Genomic DNA, 21,464 nt, shown 5'->3' with positions numbered 1-21,464 from the left:
TCCCTCAGCCTGCCCCCTCCACTAAGACTGACCGTCCCTCAGCCTGCCCCCTCCCTCCACTAAGACTGACCGTCCCTCAGCCTGCCCCCTCCACTAAGACTGACCGTCCCTCAGCCTGCCCCCTCCACTAAGACTGATCGTCCCTCAGCCTGCCCGTCCCTCAGCCTGCCCCCTCCACTAAGACTGACCGTCCCTCAGACTGACCGTCCCTCAGCCTGCCCCCTCCACTAAGACTGACCTTCCCTTAGCCTGCCCCCTCCACTAAGACTGACCGTCCCTCAGCCTGCCCCCTCCACTAAGACTGACCGTCCCTCAGCCTGCCCCCTCCACTAAGACTGACCGTCCCTCAGCCTGCCCCCTCCACTAAGACTGACCGTCCCTCAGCCTGCCCCTCCACTAAGACTGACCGTCCCTCAGCCTGCCCCCTCCACTAAGACTGACCGTCCCTCAGCCTGCCCCCTCCCTAAGACTGACTAAGACTGACCGTCCCTCAGCCTGCCCCCTCCACTCAGCCTGCCCGTCAGCCTGCCCCCTCAGCCTGTCCCTCAGCCTCCCTCCACTAAGACTGACCGTCCCTCAGCCTGCCCCCTCCACTAAGACTGACCGTCCCTCAGCCCCCCCTCCACTAAGACTAAGACTCAGACCTGTCCCTCAGTCCCTCTGCCCCCTAAGACTGACCCCCTCAGCCTGCCCCCTCCACTAAGACTGACCGTCCCTCAGCCTGCCCCCCCCTCCCTCCCTCAGCCTGCCCCTCTCCCTCTCCCTCAGCCTGCCCCTCAGCCTGCCCCCTCCACTAAGACTGACCGTCCCTCAGCCTGCCCCCTCCACTAAGACTGACCGTCCCTCAGCCTGCCCCCTCCACTAAGACTGACCGTCCCTCAGCCTGCCCCCCTCCCTCAGCCTGCCCCTCTCCCTCAGCCTGCCCCTCAGCCTGCCCCCTCCACTAAGACTGACCGTCCCTCAGCCTGCCCCCTCCACTAAGACTGACCGTCCCTCAGCCTGCCCCCTCCACTAAGACCTCAGCCTGCCCCCTCCCGTCCCTCAGCCTGCCCCCTCCACTAAGACTGACCGTCCCTCAGCCTGCCCCCCTCCCTCCCTCAGCCTGCCCCTCAGCCTGCCCCCCTCCACTCCACTCTGACTGACCGTCCCTCAGCCTGCCCCTTCCACTAAGACTGACCGACCCTCAGCCTGCCCCCTCCACTAAGACTGACCGTCCCTCAGCCTGCCCCCTCCAATAAGACTGACCGTCCCTCAGCCTGCCCCCTCCACTAAGACTGACCGTCCCTCAGCCTGCCCCTCAGCCTGCCCCCTCCCTAAGACTGACCGTCCCTCAGCCTGACCGTCCCCCTCCACTAAGACTGACCGTCCCCAGCCTGCCCCCTCAGCGTCCCTCAGCCCCCCTCCACTAAGACTGACCGTCCCTCAGCCTGCCCCCTCCACTAAGACTGACCGTCCCTCAGCCTGCCCCCTCCACTAAGACTGACCGTCCCTCAGCCTGCCCCCTCCACTAAGACTGACCGTCCCTCAGCCTGCCCCCTCCACTAAGACTGACCGTCCCTCAGCCTGCCCCCTCCACTAAGACTGACCGTCCCTCAGCCTGCCCCCTCCACTAAGACTGACCGTCCCTCAGCCTGCCCCCTCCACTAAGACTGACCGTCCCTCAGCCTGACCGTCCCTCAGCCTGACCGTCCCTCAGCCTGCCCCCTCCACTAAGACCTCAGCCTGCCCGTCCCTCAGCCTCAGCCCCCCTCCACTAAGACTGACCGTCCCTCAGCCTGCCCCCTCCACTAAGACTGACCGTGCCCCTCAGTCCCTGCCCCCCTCCACTAAGACTGACCGTCCCTCAGCCTGCCCGTCCCTCAGCCTGCCCCCTCCACTAAGACTGACCGTCCCTCAGCCTGCCCCCTCCACTAAGACTGACCGTCCCTCAGCCTGCCCCCTCCACTAAGACTGACCGTCCCTCAGCCTGCCCCCTCCACTAAGACTGACCGTCCCTCAGCCTGCCCCCTCCCTAAGACAGACTGACCCCCTCAGCCTGCCCCCTCCACTAAGACTGACCGTCCCTCAGCCTGCCCCCCTCCACAGCCCCCTCCACTGACCGTCCCTCAGCCTGCCCCCTCCACTAAGACTGACCGTCCCTCAGCCTGCCCTCCACCCCCTCCCTCAGCCTGCCCCCCACTAAGACTGACCGTCCCTCAGCCTGCCCCCTCCACTAAGAAGACTGACCGTCCCTCAGCCTGACCGTCCCTCAGCCTGCCCCCCTCCACTAAGACTGACCGTCCCTCAGCCTGCCCCCTCCACTAAGACTGACCGTCCCTCAGCCTGTCCCTCCCCTCCACTAAGACTGACCGTCCCTCACCGTCCCTCAGCCTGCCCCCTCCACTAAGACTGACCGTCCCTCAGCCTGCCCCCTCCACTAAGACTGACCGTCCCCAGCCTCCCTCAGCCTGCCTGCCCCCCTCCACTAAGACTGACCGTCCCTCAGCCTGCCCCCTCCACTAAGACTGACCGTCCCTCAGCCTGCCCCCTCCCTCAGCCTGCCCCCTCCCGCAGCCTGCCCCCTCCACTAAGACTGACCGACCCTCAGCCTGCCCCCTCCCTCAGCCTGCCCCCCTCCCTCAGCCTGCCCCCTCCCTCAGCCTGCCCCCTCCCTCAGCCTGCCCCCTCCCTCAGCCTGCCCCCCTCCACTAAGACTGACAAAAAAGGGACACCGTCTTCCAGCTGATGGAGAAACTCGAGTCACATTGCATTATTTCTGACACGCGCACAAATTCATGTTACTCCTATGAGACATGGTGTTCTGATCAATCCGGTTGGCCAGCGGTAGGCTATAGGTGCACTAGATTTGCTCTTCGGGCACATGAAATGGTTCAAAATGGGAACCCTTGGCCTCCCCGGTGCGCGGGGCAGCTGAAACAAGTGCACCTCCTTTCAACAGCGCGAGACAGAATAAAAGTAGGAATAAAAGTTTTTTATAGAAATGTTTAGAGATGGACTAGGAATGCCTTGAAGATTGTCTCGGTCAGTGGTCACCAAACGGTCATTCAAACATATGTAGAGTTAACACTGAAACCCACCCCCCCAAACGCACACACACACACACTCCGTACCTGCATGCACTGAAACAGTAGTGTCATGATGTTGCTCCGGGACACCAGCTGATCAACGTGGCCCCCCAGGCCCTCAGCCAGACCACTGAGGAGGTCCAGGGCCACGATCATAAAGTCCTTATCAGGGGCTTCGTACTGGTCCGGTTGTTGGCTGTACATCTGGGGGGAGGAGAGGGGGAGAGAGAGAGAGAGTTAAGATCAAAAACCACTGAATCTTTAAATCACTGATAACTGTGTGTCTTTGACGCTATAGATAAAGGTATGTGGACACCTCTTCACATGAGTGGATCTGGACATTTCAGCCACACTGACAGGCCTTACTGAAGAGCTCAGAGACTTTCAAAATGGCGCCATCTTAGGATGCCGCATAGTGATAACTGTAAAGTTTGGTGGAGGAAGAATAACGGTCTGGGGCTGTTTTTAATGGATCGGGACCCTTAGTTCTTGTGAAGGGAAATCTTGACTCTACAGCATACAATGACATTCTAGACGATTCTGTGCTTCTAATGATGTGACAACACGTTTGAGGAAGGCCCCTTTCCTGTTTCAGTATGACAATGTCTCCGTGCGCAAAGCGAGGTCCATACAGAAATGGTTTGTCAAGATCAGAGTAGAAGAACTTGACTGGTCTGCACAGAGCCCTGACCTCAACCCCATCGAACACCTTTAGGATGAATTGGACATCTAGTGGAAAGCCTTCCCAGAAGAGTGGAGGCTGTTATAGCAGCAATGTTCCAACATCTAGTGGAAAGCCTTCCCAGAAGAGTGGAGGCTGTTATAGCAGCAATGTTCCAACATCTAGTGGAAAGCCTTCCCAGAATAGTGGAGGCTGTTATAGCAGCAATGTTCCAACATCTAGTGGAAATCCTTCCCAGAATAGTGGAGGCTGTTATAGCAGCAATGTTCCAACATCTAGTGGAAAGCCTTCCTAGAAGAGTGGAGGCTGTTATAGCAGCAATGTTCCAACATCTAGTGGAAAGCCTTCCCAGAAGAGTGGAGGCTGTTATAGCAGCAAAGGGGGGGGGGGACGACGACTCCATATTAATGCCCATGATTATGGAATGAGATGTTTGACGAGCGTGCGTGTGTGTGTGTGCGCGCGTCTCACCATAGCTTGAGCCAGTGTTTTCTGCACCAGTGTAACACAGCGCTGGTAGACTGGTTCACAGTAGGGCAGGAAGCCACTCTGGAGGGCTGTAGCTACAGAGGACAGACACTCTAACAGAGGAAACAGGTCCTTATCTTCATCCTTCAGCTCATTCCACTTGGCGATGAGAGGAGGCATCAGCTTCTCTATGTACTCCTAGAGGAGAGAGACGAGGGGTGGGGGGGAGAAAGACGAGGGGGGAGAGAGAGAGACGGGGGGAGAGAGAGACGAGGGGGAGAGAGAGGGGGGGAGAGAGAGAGACGGGGGGGGGGAGAGAGAGACGGGGGAGAGAAAGACGAGGGGGAGAGAGGAGAGAAAGACGAGGGGGGAGAGGAGAGAAAGACGAGGGGGAGAGAGGAGAGAAAGACGAGGGGGGAGAGAGGAGAGAAAGACGAGGGGGGAGAGGAGAGAGGAGAGTTAAAAGACGAGGGGGGAGAGACTAAGAGAGAGATAATATGGTTAAAACTTGTAAAAAACAAATGAGCCGAAAACTAACTACCGCCCTCCCGAAAACTAAACCGCCCTCCCGAAAACTAACTTACCGCCCTCCCGAAAACTAACTACCGCCCTCCCGAAAACTAACTACCGCCCTCCCGAAAACTAACTACCGCCCTCCCCTCCCGCCCTCCCGAAAACTAAACCGCCCTCCCGAAAACTAACTACCGCCCTCCCGAAAACTAACTACCGCCCTCCCGAAAAACTAACTACCGCCCTCCCGCCCTCCCGAAAACTAACTACCGAAAACTAACTACCGCCCTCCCGAAAACCTCCCGAAAAAAACTAACTACCGCCCTCCCGAAAACTAACTCCCGAAAACTAACTACCGCCCTCCCGAAAACTAACTACCGCCCTCCCCTCCCGAAAACTAACTACCGCCCTCCCGAAAACTAACTACCGCCCTCCCGAAAACTAACTAAAACTAACTACCGCCCTCCCGAAAACTAACTACCGCCCTCCCGAAAACTAACTACCGCCCTCCCGAAAACTAACTACCCCTCCCGAAAACTAACTACCGCCCTCCGAATGGGAAACTGAGGGTAACTAGAAGGGGTGTTTAACTAGCCCAACTACCTACTAACCGGTTGGTTGAGGTGGTGTCCTACGGAGTCGGCCAGTGTTCCTATAGCGTCGTACAGTATGAGCAGGTTCTTGTGCTGGTATTTTCCAAAGGCGAAGACCAGAGTATCCAGAATGAAGCTCAGATAGGGAACCAGCTCTGTACAGGCCTCCTCCTCTAGGGTCGCAAACGCACTGAGAGGGGGAGGAGGAGAGAGGGAGGAGAGAAAGGGGGGGGGGGCAGAGGGCGAGGGGGAGCAGGAAACATTAATTCATTGCCATATCCCATCACCTTGAATTCCAGTTCAACATCTTTATTCTCTCAAAAAACCCACCACCCGCCAGCCACTCCCTCCCCTCACCGCCAGCCACTCCCTCCCCTCACCGCCAGCCACTCCCTCCCCTCACCGCCAGCCACTCCCTCCCCTCACCGCCAGCCACTCTCCACCCCTCACCGCCAGCCACTCTCCACCCACACACGCCAGCCACTCCCTCCCCTCCCCACCAGCCCTCCCCCACAACACGCCAGCCACTCCCTCCCCTCCCCGCCAGCCACTCCCTCCCCTCCCCGCCAGCCACTCCCTCCCCTCCCCGCCAGCCACTCTCCCCCACACACGCCAGCCACTCTCCCCCACACACGCCAGCCCTCCCTCCCCTCACCACCAGCCACTCCCTCCCCGCCAGCCACCTCACCCGCCAGCCACTCTCCCCCACACGCCAGCCCCTCCACACGCCAGCCACTCTCCCCGCCAGCCACAGCCACTCCCTCCCCTCCCACTCCCTCCCTCCCCGCCAGCCACTCCCTCCCCTCACCGCCAGCCACTCCCTCCCCTCCCCGCCAGCCACTCCCTCCCTCCCCCCTCCCCGCCAGCCACTCCCTCCCCCTCCCCTCCCCTCACCGCCAGCCACTCCCTCCCCCCTCCCAGCCACTCCCTCCCCTCACCGCCCACTCCCTCCCCTCCCGCCAGCCACTCCCTCCCCTCACCGCCAGCCACTCCCTCCCCTCCCGCCAGCCACTCCCCCTCCCCGCCAGCCACTCCCTCCCCTCCCCGCCCCACCCCCCCCCCGCCAGCCACTCCCCCACACACGCCAGCCCTCCCCCCTCCCCACCAGCCACCCCCCACCCCGCCAGCCACTCCCCCTCCCCCCACCAGCCACTCCCTCCCCTCACCGCCAGCCACTCCCTCCCCTCCCCGCCAGCCACTCCCTCCCCTCACCGCCAGCCACTCCCTCCCTCCCCTCACCACCAGCCACTCCCTCCCCTCACCGCCAGCCACTCCCTCCCCTCACCGCCAGCCACTCCCTCCCCTCACCGCCAGCCCTCCCTCCCCTCACCACCAGCCACTCCCTCCCCTCACCACCAGCCACTCCCTCCCCTCACCACCAGCCACTCCCTCCCCTCACCACCAGCCACTCCCTCCCCTCACCACCAGCCACTCCCTCCCCTCACCACCAGCCACTCCCCCCTCACCACCAGCCACTCCCTCCCCTCACCACCAGCCACTCCCTCCCCTCACCTGCAGGCGGCCTCCTGAACCCTCTTGTTCCCGTCCAGGATCCTCTTGAGGAGTTCAGTCATGAGGGGTTTGAGGTGGGAGTCGGGGGGCTGGCTGACCACCCAGTGGGCGTAGCGGGACAGGGTCCAGCAGGCGATGGAGCGCACCAGGGCCTTCTTATCACAGAGACACTGGATGAGGTGAGGCATCAACTCTGGTAGGTAGGGAACCATGCCCTGCATACAACCTGAGGAGAGAGGAGGGGGTGTGACTCACATGCTTTCAGTTCCATTAAGAAAATAAAAAAGGATGGAGATGAGGGGATAGAGGTGGTCAGGGGATAGAGGAGGTCAGGGGATAGAGGAGGTCAGGGAATAGAGGTGGTCAGGGGATAGAGGTGGTCAGGGGATAGAGGTGGTCAGGGGATAGAGGTGGTCAGGGGATAGAGGTGGTCAGGGGATAGAGGTGGTCAGGGGATAGAGGAGGTCAGGGGATAGAGGAGGTCAGGGGATAGAGGTGGTCAGGGGATCGAGGTGGTCAGGGGGATCGAGGTCAGGGGTCAGGGGGATCGAGGTCAGGGGATAGGGGATCGAGGTCAGGGGATCGAGGTCAGGGGATCGAGGAGGGGATCGAGGTCAGGGGATAGAGGAGGTCAGGGGGATCGAGGTCAGGGGATCGAGGTCAGGGGATCGAGGAGGGGATGAGGGGATCGAGGCAGGTCAGGGGGATCGAGGTCAGGGGATCGAGGTCAGGGGATAGAGGAGGTCAGGGGATAGAGGAGGTCAGGGGATAGAGGTCAGGGGGATAGGAGGTCAGGGATAGAGGTCAGGGGAGGTCAGGGGGGGAGGGGAGGAGGTCAGGGGATAGAGGTCAGGGGATAGAGGAGGTCAGGGGATAGAGGTCAGGGGATAGAGGTCAGGGGATAGAGGAGGTCAGAGGGGATAGGAGGTCAGGGGATAGAGGTCAGGGGATAGAGGTCAGGGGATAGAGGTCAGGGGATAGAGGTCAGGGGATAGAGGTCAGGGGATAGAGGTCAGGGGATCGAGGTCAGGGGATCAGAGGTCAGGTGGGGGGGGATCGAGGTCAGGGGATAGAGGTCAGGGGATGAGGTCAGGGGACAGAGGTCACTTCCCTGGGGATAGAGGTCAGGGACAGAGGTCAGGGGATAGAGGTCAGGGGATAGAGGTCAGGGGAGAGGTCAGGGGATCGAGGTCACTTCCCTGTTAGGGAGAGAGGTCAGGGGTTACCCTCAGCGATAGCCCCCAGCACCAGTATTCCAGACTCCTTGACGACCCAGTCTGGGTGGAACAAACAGGCCCTTCAGCAGGGGCAGCAGGTGGGGAGGAGCTCATCACGAAACACGTTAGCCAACACGTCTAACGCTGCCGCTGAACACTTCCCCGCTGTTACAACACTTCCCTGTTAGAGAGAGAGACAGAGGTTACAACACTTCCCTGTTAGAGAGAGAGAGACAGAGGTTACAACACTTCCCTGTTAGAGAGAGACAGAGGTTACAACACTTCCCTGTTAGAGAGAGACAGAGGTTACAACACTTCCCTGTTAGAGAGAGAAGACAGAGGTTACAACACTTCCCTGTTAGAGAGAGAGAGACAGAGGTTACAACACTTCCCTGTTAGAGAGAGAAACAGAGGTTACAACACTTCCTGTTAGAGAGAGAGACAGAGGTTACAACACTTCCTGTTAGAGAGAGACAGAGGTTACAACACTTCCCTGTTAGAGAGAGAGAGACAGAGGTTACAACACTTCCCTGTTAGAGAGAGAGAGAGACAGAGGTTACAACAGAGAGAGGTTACAACACTTCCCTGTTAGAGAGAGAGAGACAGAGGTTACAACACTTCCCTGTTAGAGAGAGAAGACAGAGGTTACAACACTTCCCTGTTAGAGAGAGAGACAGAGGTTACAACACTTCCCTGTTAGAGAGAGAAGACAGAGGTTACAACACTTCCCTGTTAGAGAGAGAGACAGAGGTTACAACACTTCCCTGTTAGAGAGAGAGACAGAGGTTACAACACTTCCCTGTTAGAGAGAGAGACAGAGGTTACAACACTTCCCTGTTAGAGAGAGAGAGAGACAGAGGTTACAACACTTCCCTGTTAGAGAGACAGAGGTTACAACACTTCCCTGTTAGAGAGAGAGACAGAGGTTACAACACTTCCCTGTTAGAGAGAGAGAGACAGAGGTTACAACACTTCCCTGTTAGAGAGAGAAGACAGAGGTTACAACACTTCCCTGTTAGAGAGAGAAACAGAGGTTACAACACTTCCCTGTTAGAGAGAGAAACAGAGGTTACAACACTTCCCTGTTAGAGAGAGAGACAGAGGTTACAACACTTCCCTGTTAGAGAGAGAGAAGACAGAGGTTACAACACTTCCCTGTTAGAGAGAGAGAGAGAGAGAGAGAGAGACAGAGGTTACAACACTTCCCTGTTAGAGAGAGACAGAGGTTACAACACTTCCCTGTTAGAGAGAGAAACAGAGGTTACAACAGAGAGAGAGACAGAGGTTACAACACTTCCCTGTTAGAGAGAGAAACAGAGGTTACAACACTTCCCTGTTAGAGAGAGAGACAGAGGTTACAACACTTCCCTGTTAGAGAGAGAGACAGAGGTTACAACACTTCCCTGTTAGAGAGAGAGACAGAGACAGTTACAACACTTCCCTGTTAGAGAGAGAGACAGAGGTTACAACACTTCCCTACAGAGCTAGTTAAACACTTGACTGATTTAGACCAGGTTGTGTGTGTGTGTGTGTATCTTCAGGGTAATCAGTAACATCCTGAGAACTGGAAAAACTGGCCCTAAATCTTCCCTGTTGGAGGGACAAACACTAAAGACTGGCTGTTGCAGAGGTTACAATCCCATTTACAACCCTGTCTGATTGGTCAGCAGAGCTTACAACACTTCCCTGTTCAACCAGAGACAGAGGTTCCAGTTCGGAGAGCGTGTACAACACTTCCCTGTTCATCGTCATCTGTTAGAGAGAGAGACAGAGGTTACAACACTTCCCGCAGAGGTTCCACCCCCTGTTAGAGAGAGAGAGAGAGACAGAGGTTACAACACTTCCTGTTGCAGGGTTGACAGTTGCGTTACAACACTCCCTGTTGGAAGCGAGGCTTGATGTCCTGCTCAACTGTTGGAGACGGTTACAACACTTCCTGTTAGAGAGAGAGAGACAGAGGTTACAACACTTCCTGTTCTACATCTCCCTGGAGGAGAGAGAGGGAGGTTACAACACTTCCCTGTTAGTCATGGTTCAACTCTTCCCTGTTAGAGAGAGAGGGACAGAGGTTACAAGACTCCCACAATCACAGAGGTTACAACACTGTTAGACTGACTGACAGAGGTTAAACTCACCTTTAGGAGGATGATGTCTATCTGTTCAGAGAGACAGAGGTTACATCCCTTCACCAGGATAGGGATGAGTCTGGAGAGAGACAGGAGAGATGGACAGAGGTTACAACACTTCCCTGTTATCCAGCTACACTTCCCTGTTAGAGAGAGAAGAGACAGACAGAGGTTACAACACTTCCCAGCAGAGGTTACAACACTTCCTGTTAGAGAGAGAGAGAGTGTGTACAACACTTCCGAGTGTGAGAGAGAGAGAGACAGAGGTTACAACACTTCCTGTTAGAGAGAGTGTGTAGACAGAGGTTACAACACTTCCTGTTAGAGAGTGTGTAGACAGAGGTTACAACACTTCCCTGTTAGAGAGAGAGATCCGAGAGTGTGTATCCGAGTGTGTGTATCCGAGAGTGTGTATCCGAGTGTGTGTACAAGTGTGTGTATCCTGTTATCCGAGTGTGTGTATCCGAGAGACAGTGTTACACGAGTGTGTTGTAGAGAGACAGTGTATCCTGTTAGAGTGTGTGTATCCGAGTGTGTATCCGACTTGTGTGTAGAGAGAGAGAGAGAGACAGAGGTTACAACACTTCCTGTTAGAGAGTGAGACAGAGGTTACTTCCGAGTGAGTGAGATCCAGAGTGTTGTACTTCCGAGTGTGTGTAGAGTGTGTGTATCAGAGTTGTGTACTTCCCTGTTGTATCCGAGTGTGTGTATCCAGTGTGTACTTCCCTGTTAGAGTGTGTGTATCAGAGGTTGTACTTCCTGTTAGTGTGTGTATGACAGAGTTACAACACTGCCCCTGTTGTGCGGGCAGGGTTACAACACTTCCCTGTTGGACCAGGTGCCCAGACAGGGCCTCCTGTTGCAGACAGGGCTGCTCAGCCAGGGTGAGCCAGAACTCACAGGCCTCCAGACTGACATTCTCATCTGGGTCCTGGGTTCCCGCTGGAGCATGTACAACACTTCCCTGTTAGGGGAGGAGAGAGAGATCTCTTATAGAAACAGAAGGCAATATGGAAAAGAGGTATGGGGCCATAAGAATAGTTAGAGAGAGAGAGAAATAGCAGAACAGATTGAGTGAGGACGTTTATAAAAACACATGGAATATGAGTGATGAATGAGTGTCTGAGGAAGGTCAAAAGTGCACTGTTAGGGTCATGGGGTCAGAGTTCCCTGTTAGAGAGAGGTGGTACCTGTATGATGCTGTGCATGTGGTATGAGGTCACTTAGGGTTAGAGGTCAGAGTTCCCTGTTCGGTGGTACCTGTTACGATGCTGTGCATGTGTGGTATGAGGTCATAGGGTTAGAGGTCAGAGTTACAACACTTCCCTGTTAGGTGGTACCTGTATGATGCTGTGCATGTGTGGTATGAGGTCATAGGGTTAGAGGTCAGAGTTCACTTCCCTGTTAGGAGGTACCTGTCCCTGTTGATGCTGTGCATGTGTGGTATGAGTCGGTCTATCCGGACCTCAGCAGCATGACCAGAGCTCTACACACGTTCTTCCTCACCTCACAGTCCTCATCCCCCTGTTAGAGCAAACAGACTCTGGAGAAAGAGGGGGGTCATTATAATAAACATTTAGACTGGAGAGGGGACAGAGGTTACAACACTTCCCGTTATAATAAACATTTAGACTGGAGAGAGAGGAGGGAGGTTACAACACTTCCCTGTTATAATAAACATTTAGACTGGAGAGAGAGGGGAGACAGGGTTACAACACTTCCCTGTTATAATAAACATTTAGACTGGAGAGAGACAGAGGTTACAACACTTCCCTGTTATAATAAACATTTAGACTCTGGAGAGAGAGGGGGAGACAGAGGTAATAAACATTTAGACTGAGAGAGAGGGGGGTTACAACACTTCCCTGTTTATAAACATTTAGACTTCCCTGGAGAGAGGGGGGGTCACTTCCCTGTTATAATAAACATTTAGACTCCCAGAGAGAGGAGGGGTTACAACACTTCCCTGTTATAAGGTTAAACATTTAGACAGAGGTTACAACACTTCCCTGAGAGAGAGAGACAGAGGTTCATTATAATAAACATTTAGACTGAGAGAGAGGGGTGTATCTTCGTTAAATTAACATTTAGACTGGGAGAGAGGGGGGTCGTTATAATAAACATTTAGACTGGAGAGGGGGTCGTTATAATAAACATTTAGACTCTGGAGAGAGAGGGGGGGTCATTATTATAAACATTTAGACTCTGGAGAGAGAGGGGGAAAAAAGCACTGTCGTTGCACCAATGTGAACCTAGCCATAAACACCAATGTGAACCTAACCATAAACACCAAAGTGCTGCTAACCATAATTGGTCAGCTGAATGTGAACCTCAACCATAAACACCAATGTGAACCTAACCATAAACACCAATGTGAACCTAACCATAAACGTGTTGCAGGGTGACAATGTGAACCTAACTCATAAACACCAATCTGAACGTTTAACCATAAACACCAATGTGAACTAAACTCACCTTTAAACACCAATCATGAACCTAACCTAAACACCAATGTGATAAACACTAGTCCTCTTTATCCAGCCATAAACAGCCCAATCTGTGAACCTAACCATAAACACCAATGTGAACCTAACCATAAACACCAATGTGAACCTAACCATAAACACCAATGTACTGGGGAGGAGAGAGAGATCTCTTATAGAAACAGAAGGCAATATGGAAAAGAGGTATGGGGCCATAAGAATAGAGAGAGAGAGAGAAATACCTAAAAACACATGGAACATGAGTGATGAATGAACAAAAGTGCACAGGGTCATGGGGTCAGAGTTCGTAGGTGGTACAGAGTTCTGTATGATGCTGTGCATAAACAGGGTGGAGATTGAGTAGGTAACCATAAACAGGTCAATGTGAACCTAATGAGGTCATAAACACCAATGTGTACCTAACCATAAACACCAATGTGAACCTAACCATGTGTGGTAAACACCAATGTGAACCTAACCATAAACACCAATGTGAACCAACCATAAACACCAATGTGAAGGTAACCATAAACACCAATGTGAACCTAACCATAAACATTTGACCAATGTGAACCTAACCATAAACACCAATGTGAACCTAACCATAAACAAACAGACTCAATCATTATAATAAACATTTAGACTAACGTTATAATAAACATTTAGACTGGAGACCTAACCATAAACACCAATAAACATTTAGAACCTAACCATTTAAACACCAATGTGAACCTAACCATAAACACCAATGTGAACCTAACCATAAACACCAATGTGAACCTAACCATAAACACCAATGTTATAATTAACATTTAGACTAACGTTATAATAAACATTTAGACTGGAATGTTATAATAAACATTTAACTCTGGAAACACCAATATGAACATTTAACCATAAACACCAATGTGAACCTAACCATAAACACCAATGTGAACCTAACCATAAACACCAATGTGAACCTAACCATAAACACCAATGTGAACCTAACCATAAACACCAATGTGAACCTAACCATAAACACCAATGTGAACCTAACCATAAACACCAATGTGAACCTAACCATAAACACCAATGTGAACCTAACCATAAACACCAATGTGAACCTAACCATAAACACCAATGTGAACCTAACCATAAACACCAATGTGAACCTAACCATAAACACCAATGTGAACCTAACCATAAACACCAATGTGAACCTAACCATAAACACCAATGTGAACCTAACCATAAACACCAATGTGTACCTAACCATAAACACCAATGTGAACCTAACCATAAACACCAATGTGAACCTAACCATAAACACCAATGTGAACCTAACCATAAACACCAATGTGAACCTAACCATAAACACCAATGTGAACCTAACCATAAACACCAATGTGAACCTAACCATAAACACCAATGTGAACCTAACCATAAACACCAATGTGAACCTAACCATAAACACCAATGTGAACCTAACCATAAACACCAATGTGAACCTAACCATAAACACCAATGTGAACCTAACCATAAACACCAATGTGAACCTAACCATAAACACCAATGTGAACCTAACCATAAACACCAATGTGAACCTAACCATAAACACCAATGTGAACCTAACCATAAACACCAATGTGTACCTAACCATAAACACCAATGTGAACCTAACCATAAACACCAATGTGAACCTAACCATAAACACCAATGTGAACCTAACCATAAACACCAATGTGAACCTAACCATAAACACCAATGTGAACCTAACCATAAACACCAATGTGAACCTAACCATAAACACCAATGTGAACCTAACCATAAACACCAATGTGAACCTAACCATAAACACCAATGTGAACCTAACCATAAACACCAATGTGTACCTAACCATAAACACCAATGTGAACCTAACCATAAACACCAATGTGAACCTAACCATAAACACCAATGTGAACCTAACCATAAACACCAATGTGTACCTAACCAATGTACCTAACCATAAACACCAATGTGAACCTAACCATAAACACCAATGTGAACCTAACCATAAACACCAATGTGAACCTAACCATAAACACCAATGTGAACCTAACCATAAACACCAATGTGAACCTAACCATAAACACCAATGTGAAGCTAACCATAAACACCAATGTGAACCTAACCATAAACACCAATGTGAACCTAACCCTAAACACCAATGCCTTTCTTTAAAATCAATACACAAGTATATATTTTTAAACCTGCATATTTAGTTAATATTGCCTGCTAACATGAATTTCTTCTAACTTGGGAAATTGTGTCACTTCTCTTGCGTTCCGTGCAAGCAGAGTCGGGGTATATGCAGCAGTTTGGGCCGCCTGGCTCGTTGCGAACTGACCATTTATTCCTAACAAAGACCGTAATGATTTTGCCAGAATTGTACATAATTATGGCATTACATTGAAGGTTGTACAATGTAACAGCAATATTTAGACTTAGGGATGCCACCCGTTAGATACGGAATGATTCCGCATTTCACTGAAAGAATAAACATTTTGTTTTCAAAATTATAGTTTCTGGATTTGACCATATTAATGACCTAAGGCTCATATTTCTGTGTGTTATTATGTTATAATAAAAAATCTATGATTTGATATTTGATAGAGCAGTCTGACTGAGCTCTGGTAGGCAGCAGCAGACTCGTAAGCATTCATTCTAACAGCACTTTCGTGCGTTTTGCCAGCAGCTCTTCGCTGTGCTTCAAGCATTGAGCTGTTTATGACTTCAAGCCTATCAACTCCCGAGATTAGGCTGGTGTAATCGATGTGATGTGAAATGGCTAGCTAGTTAACGGGGTGCGCGCTAATAGCGTTTCAAACGTCACACGCTCTAAGACTTGGAGTAGTTGTTCCCCTTGCTCTGCAAGGGGAACAACTTTTGTGGGTAACACTGTTTCGAGGATGCCAGTTGTCGATGTGTTCCTGGTTCGAGCCCAGGTAGGGGCGACGAGAAGGACGGAAGCTATACTGTTACACTGATAATACTAAAGTGCCTGTAAGAACATCCAATAGTCAAAGGTATATGAAATACAAATGGTATAGAGAGAAATAGTCCTATAATTCCTACAACCTAAAACTTCTTACCTGGGAATATTGAAGACTCATGTTAAAAGGAACCAGCAGCTTTCATATGTTCTCATGTTCTGAGCAAGGAACTGAAACGTTAGCTTTCTTACATGGCACATATTGCACTTTTACTTTCTTCTCCACTTTGTTTTTGCATTATTTAAACCAAATTGAACAGGTTTCATTATTTATTTGAGGCTAAAATGATTTTATTTATGTATTATATTAAGTTAAAATAAGTGTTAATTCAGTATTGTTGTAATTGTCATTATTACAAATAAAATAAAATATTTCTGTAAATAATTTGGTCTAAAGTTGTGCACTATATAGGGACTAGGGTGCCATTTTAGTCACAACCCCCGTCTCACCTCGATGAAGGTGTCAATGTGATCCATCAGAGCCTGGGCTCTACTGCTGATGAACTGATTCACACACGCTATGGCATGAGACCTGGAGGAGAGGAGGGAGGGAGGGAGAGAGGGAGAGGGAGAGAGAGGGAGAGAGAGGGAGAGAGGGGAGAGAGGGGGAGAGGGGAGGGAGGGAGGGGAGAGGGAGAGGAGGGAGAGAGGGAGGGAGGGAGGGAGGGAGGGAGGGAGGGAGGGAGAGGGGAGGGAGGGAGGGAGGGGGAGGGAGGGAGGGAGGGAGGGAGGGAGGGAGGGAGGGAGGGAGGGAGGGAGGGAGGGAGGGAGGGGGAGGGAGGGAGGGAGGGAGGGAGGGAGGGGGAGGGAGGGAGGGAGGGAGGGAGGGAGGGAGGGAGGGAGAGAGGGAGGGAGCAGAAACAAAGTTGGTTGCATTCAATAGCTGCCTTAAGAAGAAATCAACTACTTGTCAGGGAGGGAGCATGGAGCGAGGACGGACGGACGGACCGACAGACAGACCTGATCTTTGGGCTGCAGTGTTTAAAGAACTGTAGGAACTTGGGGATCATGATGTTCAGGGGTCTGTTGAGAGCATCACTGTCCAACAGCTCTGAAGAATCCTCACAGATCTTCTGCAGTGCTCCGAAAGAACCCTGCACGCAAACGCACAGAGAAAGTTAAACATAGGCCCTACATGAACAATCAAAGGATGAGATGGGAGCGTGTGTGTGTGTGTGACCTCGCAGGTATTGTAGTCTTCAGAGTTGAGCAGGTTACAGAGTTGAGGGAGGAGTTCAGGCCATGTCTGCAGCTCTCCTTTAGATGCTATGGTTGTTATCAAGATGCCTGAGAGACAGGAGGCACAGGGTTACACACACTAACTAATAGGCACATACACACACATGTATACACAACAGGATTTATTGTGGGTTTCTGTTCTTCCTTGTTATTCTTAGTACTACTATTGATAACTGCATTGATGGTTTAGAGCTGCAAGAAGGAATTTCACTGTATGTGACATTAAAACCTGAAACTGAAAGTTGAATACACACTTCAGCTTGCTGATTAACGCATACTCCCCCACAGACTGACACCAGTACCTGCAAAGGCTCAACCACCCACACATCCTGACTCACTTTGCAGCACACACACACACACACACACACACACACACACTCTCTCTCTCTCTCTCTCTCTTACCGATGGTTGCTCTGATGAGGGGCGAGGGATCTCCGATGTTGTTGAGACATTCCCTCTTGATGAAGTCAGCGACCAGAGGAGGAAAGTTCTGGTAGTGGGCCTTCACATTGTTCTTCAATATGAGACCACTTAGAGAACGGGTCGGCTCATCTACAGAGAAGGGGGTTGGTTTGAAAGGAAAGAGGGAACGATTAGTAACCACTGACTAATGCTCTCAACCATTTGATATAGATCTTACACACACACACACACTTACCCTCTGATTTGAGGCTTGTAAGGACAAAGATGAGATAGTTGTTGAAGTCTGGGAACTGGTTGAGCTGTTCCAGTTTCTACACACTGTTAAGGAACAACCCTTCACTGACAAAACAATCAACATGGCAAATCACCAACAATCCCCGAACACATTCATGACTTATCCTACACTCACACCCCGATGAGACACATTATGGAAAACAATCCCACAGCCTCTCTCTCCCTCGTACGCAGACACACTGCTGTGTGTTTGAGAGGATACTTCCTGCACAGCTCTCTGTGTGGCTGTGTCTGGAGACTGGGAGTCCTTCAGCAGCTGAAGTACCTGCTGCAAACCCTGTTCATCCGGCTGCCACTCCATCCTACACACACAGACAGAGAGAGAGAGAGAGAGACTTGAATGTTTCTCTACATTTTCCTTACAGCCTCCGCCGGCTACATAGTTCTGTTGCTACTAGTGTCGCGGTCACAAGCAGAGTCGTCTCTCTAGCCCAACATCACATGCAGAGTTGTCTCTCTAGCCCAACATTACATGCAGAGTCGTCTCTCTAACCCAACATCACAAGCAGAGTCGTCTCTCTAACCCAACATCACAAGCAGAGTCGTCTCTCTAACCCAACATCACAAGCAGAGTCGTCTCTCTAACCCAACATCACAAGCAGAGTCGTCTCTCTAACCCAACATCACAAGCAGAGTCGTCTCTCTAACCCAACATCACAAGCAGAGTCGTCTCTCTAACCCAACATCACAAGCAGAGTCGTCTCTCTAACCCAACATCACAAGCAGAGTCGTCTCTCTAACCCAACATCACAAGCAGAGTCGTCTCTCTAACCCAACATCACAAGCGGAGTAGTCTCTCTAACCCAACATCACATGCAGAGTCGTCTCTCTAACCCAACATCACATGCAGAGTCGTCTCTCTAACCCAACATCACATGCAGAGTCGTCTCTCTAACCCAACATCACAAGCAGAGTCGTCTCTCTAGCCCAACATCACATGCAGAGTCGTCTCTCTAGCCCAACATCACAAGCAGAGTTGTCTCTCTAACCCAACATCACATCACAAGCAGAGTTGTCTCTCTAGCCCAACATCACATGCAGATTTGTCTCTCTAGCCCAACATCACATGCAGAGTTGTCTCTCTCGCCCAACATCACATGCAGAGTTGTCTCTCTAGCCCAACATCACATGCAGAGTTGTCTCTCTAGCCCAACATCACATGCAGAGTTGCCCAACATCACATCTCTAGCCCAACATCACATGCAGAGTTGTCTCTCTAGCCCAACATCACATGCAGAGTTGTCTCTCTAGCCCAACATCACATGCAGAGTTGTCTCTCTAGCCCAACATCACATGCAGAGTTGTCTCTCTAGCCCAACATCACATGCAGAGTTGTCTCTCTAACCCAACATCACATGCAGAGTTGTCTCTCTAGCCCAACATCACATCACAAGCAGAGTTGTCTCTAGCCCAACATCACATCACAAGCAGAGTTGTCTCTCTAGCCCAACATCACATCACAAGCAGAGTTGTCTCTCTAGCCCAACATCACATCACAAGCAGAGTTGTCTCACTAGCCCAACATCACATCAGAACGCAGAGTTGTCTCTCTAGCCCAACATCACATCACATGCAGAGTTGTCTCTCTAGCCCAACATCACATAGCCCAACATCAAGCAGAGTTGTCTCATCTAGTCTCCCAACATCACAAGCAGACCAACATCAGAGTCAAGCAGAGTTGTCTCTCTAACCCAACATCACAAGCAGAGTTGTCTCTCCCAACATCACATCACAAGCAGAGTTGTCTCTCTAGCCCAACAACATCACAAGCAGAGTTGTCTCTCTAACCCAACATCACAAGCAGAGTTGTCTCTCTAGCCCAACATCACATGCAGAGTTGTCTCTCTAGCCCAACATCACAGCAGAGTTGTCTCTCCAACATCACATGCATCAACATGCAGAGTTGTCTCTCTAGCCCAACATCACAAGCAGAGTTGTCTCTCTAACCCAACATCACATGCAGAGTTGTCTCTCTAGCCCAACATCACAAGCAGAGTTGTCTCTCTAGCCCAACATCACATGCAGAGTTGTCTCTCTAGCCCAACATCTCTCTAGCCCAACATCACATGCAGAGTTTCTCTCTAGCCCAACATCACATGCAGAGTTCTCTCTAGCCCAACATCACATGCAGAGTTCTCTCTAGCCCAACATCACATGCAGAGTTCTCTCTAGCCCAACATCACATGCAGAGTTGTCTCTCTAGCCCAACATCACATGCAGAGTTGTCTCTCTAACCCAACATCACATGCAGAGTTGTCTCTCTAACCCAACATCACATGCAGAGTTGTCTCTCTAGCCCAACATCACAAGCAGAGTTGTCTCTCTAGCCCAACATCACATGCAGAGTTGTCTCTCTAGCCCAACATCACATGCAGAGTTGTCTCTCTAGCCCAACATCACATGCAGAGTTGTCTCTCTAGCCCAACATCACATGCAGAGTTGTCTCTCTAGCCCAACATCACATGCAGAGTTGTCTCTCTAGCCCAACATCACATGCAGAGTTGTCTCTCTAGCCCAACATCACATGCAGAGTTGTCTCTCTAGCCCAACATCACAAGCAGAGTTGTCTCTCTAGCCCAACATCACAAGCAGAGTTGTCTCTCTAGCCCAACATCACAAGCAGAGTTGTCTCTCTAGCCCAACATCACAAGCAGAGTTGTCTCTCTAGCCCAACATCACATCACAAGCAGAGTTGTCTCTAGCCCAACATCACATCACAAGCAGAGTTGTCTCTCTAGCCCAACATCACATCACAAGCAGAGTTCTCTCTAGCCCAACATCACATCACAAGCAGAGTTGTCTCACTAGCCCAACATCACATCAGAACGCAGAGTTGTCTCTCTAGCCCAACATCACATCACATGCAGAGTTGTCTCTCTAGCCCAACATCACATCACAAGCAGAGTTGTCTCTCTAGCCCAACATCACATCACAAGCAGAGTTGTCTCTCTAGCCCAACATCACATCACAAGCAGAGTTGTCTCCCTAGCCCAACATCACAAGCAGAGTTGTCTCTCTCTAGCCCAACATCACATCACAAGCAGAGTTGTCTCTCTAGCCCAACATCACAAGCAGAGTTGTCTCTCTAGCCCAACATCACAAGCAGAGTTGTCTCTCTAGCCCAACATCACAAGCAGAGTTGTCTCTCTAACCCAACATCACATCACAAGCAGAGTTGTCTCTCTAACCCAACATCACATCACAAGCAGAGTTGTCTCTCTAGCCCAACATCACAAGCAGAGTTGTCTCTCTAGCCCAACATCACAAGCAGAGTTGTCTCTAGCCCAACATCACATCACAAGCAGAGTTGTCTCTCTAGCCCAACATCACATCACAAGCAGAGTTATCTCTCTAGCCCAACATCACAAGCAGAGTTGTCTCTCTAGCCCAACATCACATCAGAATGCAGAGTTGTCTCTCTAGCCCAACATCACAAGCAGAGTTGTCTCTCTAGCCCAACATCACAAGCAGAGTTGTCACTCTAGCCCAACATCACAAGCAGAGTTGTCTCTCTAGCCCAACATCACAAGCAGAGTTGTCTCTCTAGCCCAACATCACAAGCAGAGTTGTCTCTCTAGCCCAACATCACAAGCAGAGTTGTCTCTCTAGCCCAACATCACAAGCAGAGTCGTCTCTCTAGCCCAACATCACAAGCAGAGTCGTCTCTCTAGCCCAACATCACAAGCAGAGTTGTCTCTCTAGCCCAACATCACATCACAAGCAGAGTTGTCTCTCTAGCCCAACATCACAAGCAGAGTTGTCTCTCTAGCCCAACATCACATCAGAACGCAGAGTAAAGAATAGAACGCGTCAGTCAAGGGTCGGAATGCAAAGAA

At 50.9% G+C, this 21,464-nt stretch overlaps 1 protein-coding gene across 1 annotated transcript in view; it reads right to left on the bottom strand.

Annotated features, from left to right (window-relative positions):
- Nucleotides 1-21,464, bottom strand: part of LOC124021130 (transportin-2-like) — a 31,641-nt gene that overhangs the window by 9,352 nt on the left and 825 nt on the right. The window contains exons 2-14 of the mRNA XM_046336472.1: nucleotides 17,831-17,930; nucleotides 17,570-17,645; nucleotides 17,314-17,463; nucleotides 16,853-16,959; nucleotides 16,633-16,766; nucleotides 16,123-16,204; nucleotides 11,702-11,716; nucleotides 11,016-11,137; nucleotides 8,057-8,127; nucleotides 6,831-7,056; nucleotides 5,337-5,508; nucleotides 4,219-4,413; nucleotides 3,111-3,269 (exon numbers count right to left, since the gene is read on the bottom strand). Coding sequence (XP_046192428.1) covers nucleotides 3,111-3,269; nucleotides 4,219-4,413; nucleotides 5,337-5,508; nucleotides 6,831-7,056; nucleotides 8,057-8,127; nucleotides 11,016-11,137; nucleotides 11,702-11,716; nucleotides 16,123-16,204; nucleotides 16,633-16,766; nucleotides 16,853-16,959; nucleotides 17,314-17,463; nucleotides 17,570-17,645; nucleotides 17,831-17,929 — 1,608 coding nt within the window. The 5' untranslated portion in view covers nucleotide 17,930. The remainder of the gene's footprint in view (nucleotides 1-3,110; nucleotides 3,270-4,218; nucleotides 4,414-5,336; nucleotides 5,509-6,830; nucleotides 7,057-8,056; nucleotides 8,128-11,015; nucleotides 11,138-11,701; nucleotides 11,717-16,122; nucleotides 16,205-16,632; nucleotides 16,767-16,852; nucleotides 16,960-17,313; nucleotides 17,464-17,569; nucleotides 17,646-17,830; nucleotides 17,931-21,464) is intronic.

Source organism: Oncorhynchus gorbuscha, unplaced genomic scaffold (genome assembly GCF_021184085.1).
Source record: "Oncorhynchus gorbuscha isolate QuinsamMale2020 ecotype Even-year unplaced genomic scaffold, OgorEven_v1.0 Un_scaffold_1058, whole genome shotgun sequence".
Classification (NCBI taxonomy): Eukaryota; Metazoa; Chordata; class Actinopteri; order Salmoniformes; family Salmonidae; genus Oncorhynchus; species Oncorhynchus gorbuscha.
This window is presented reverse-complemented; position numbering and strand designations above follow the sequence as displayed.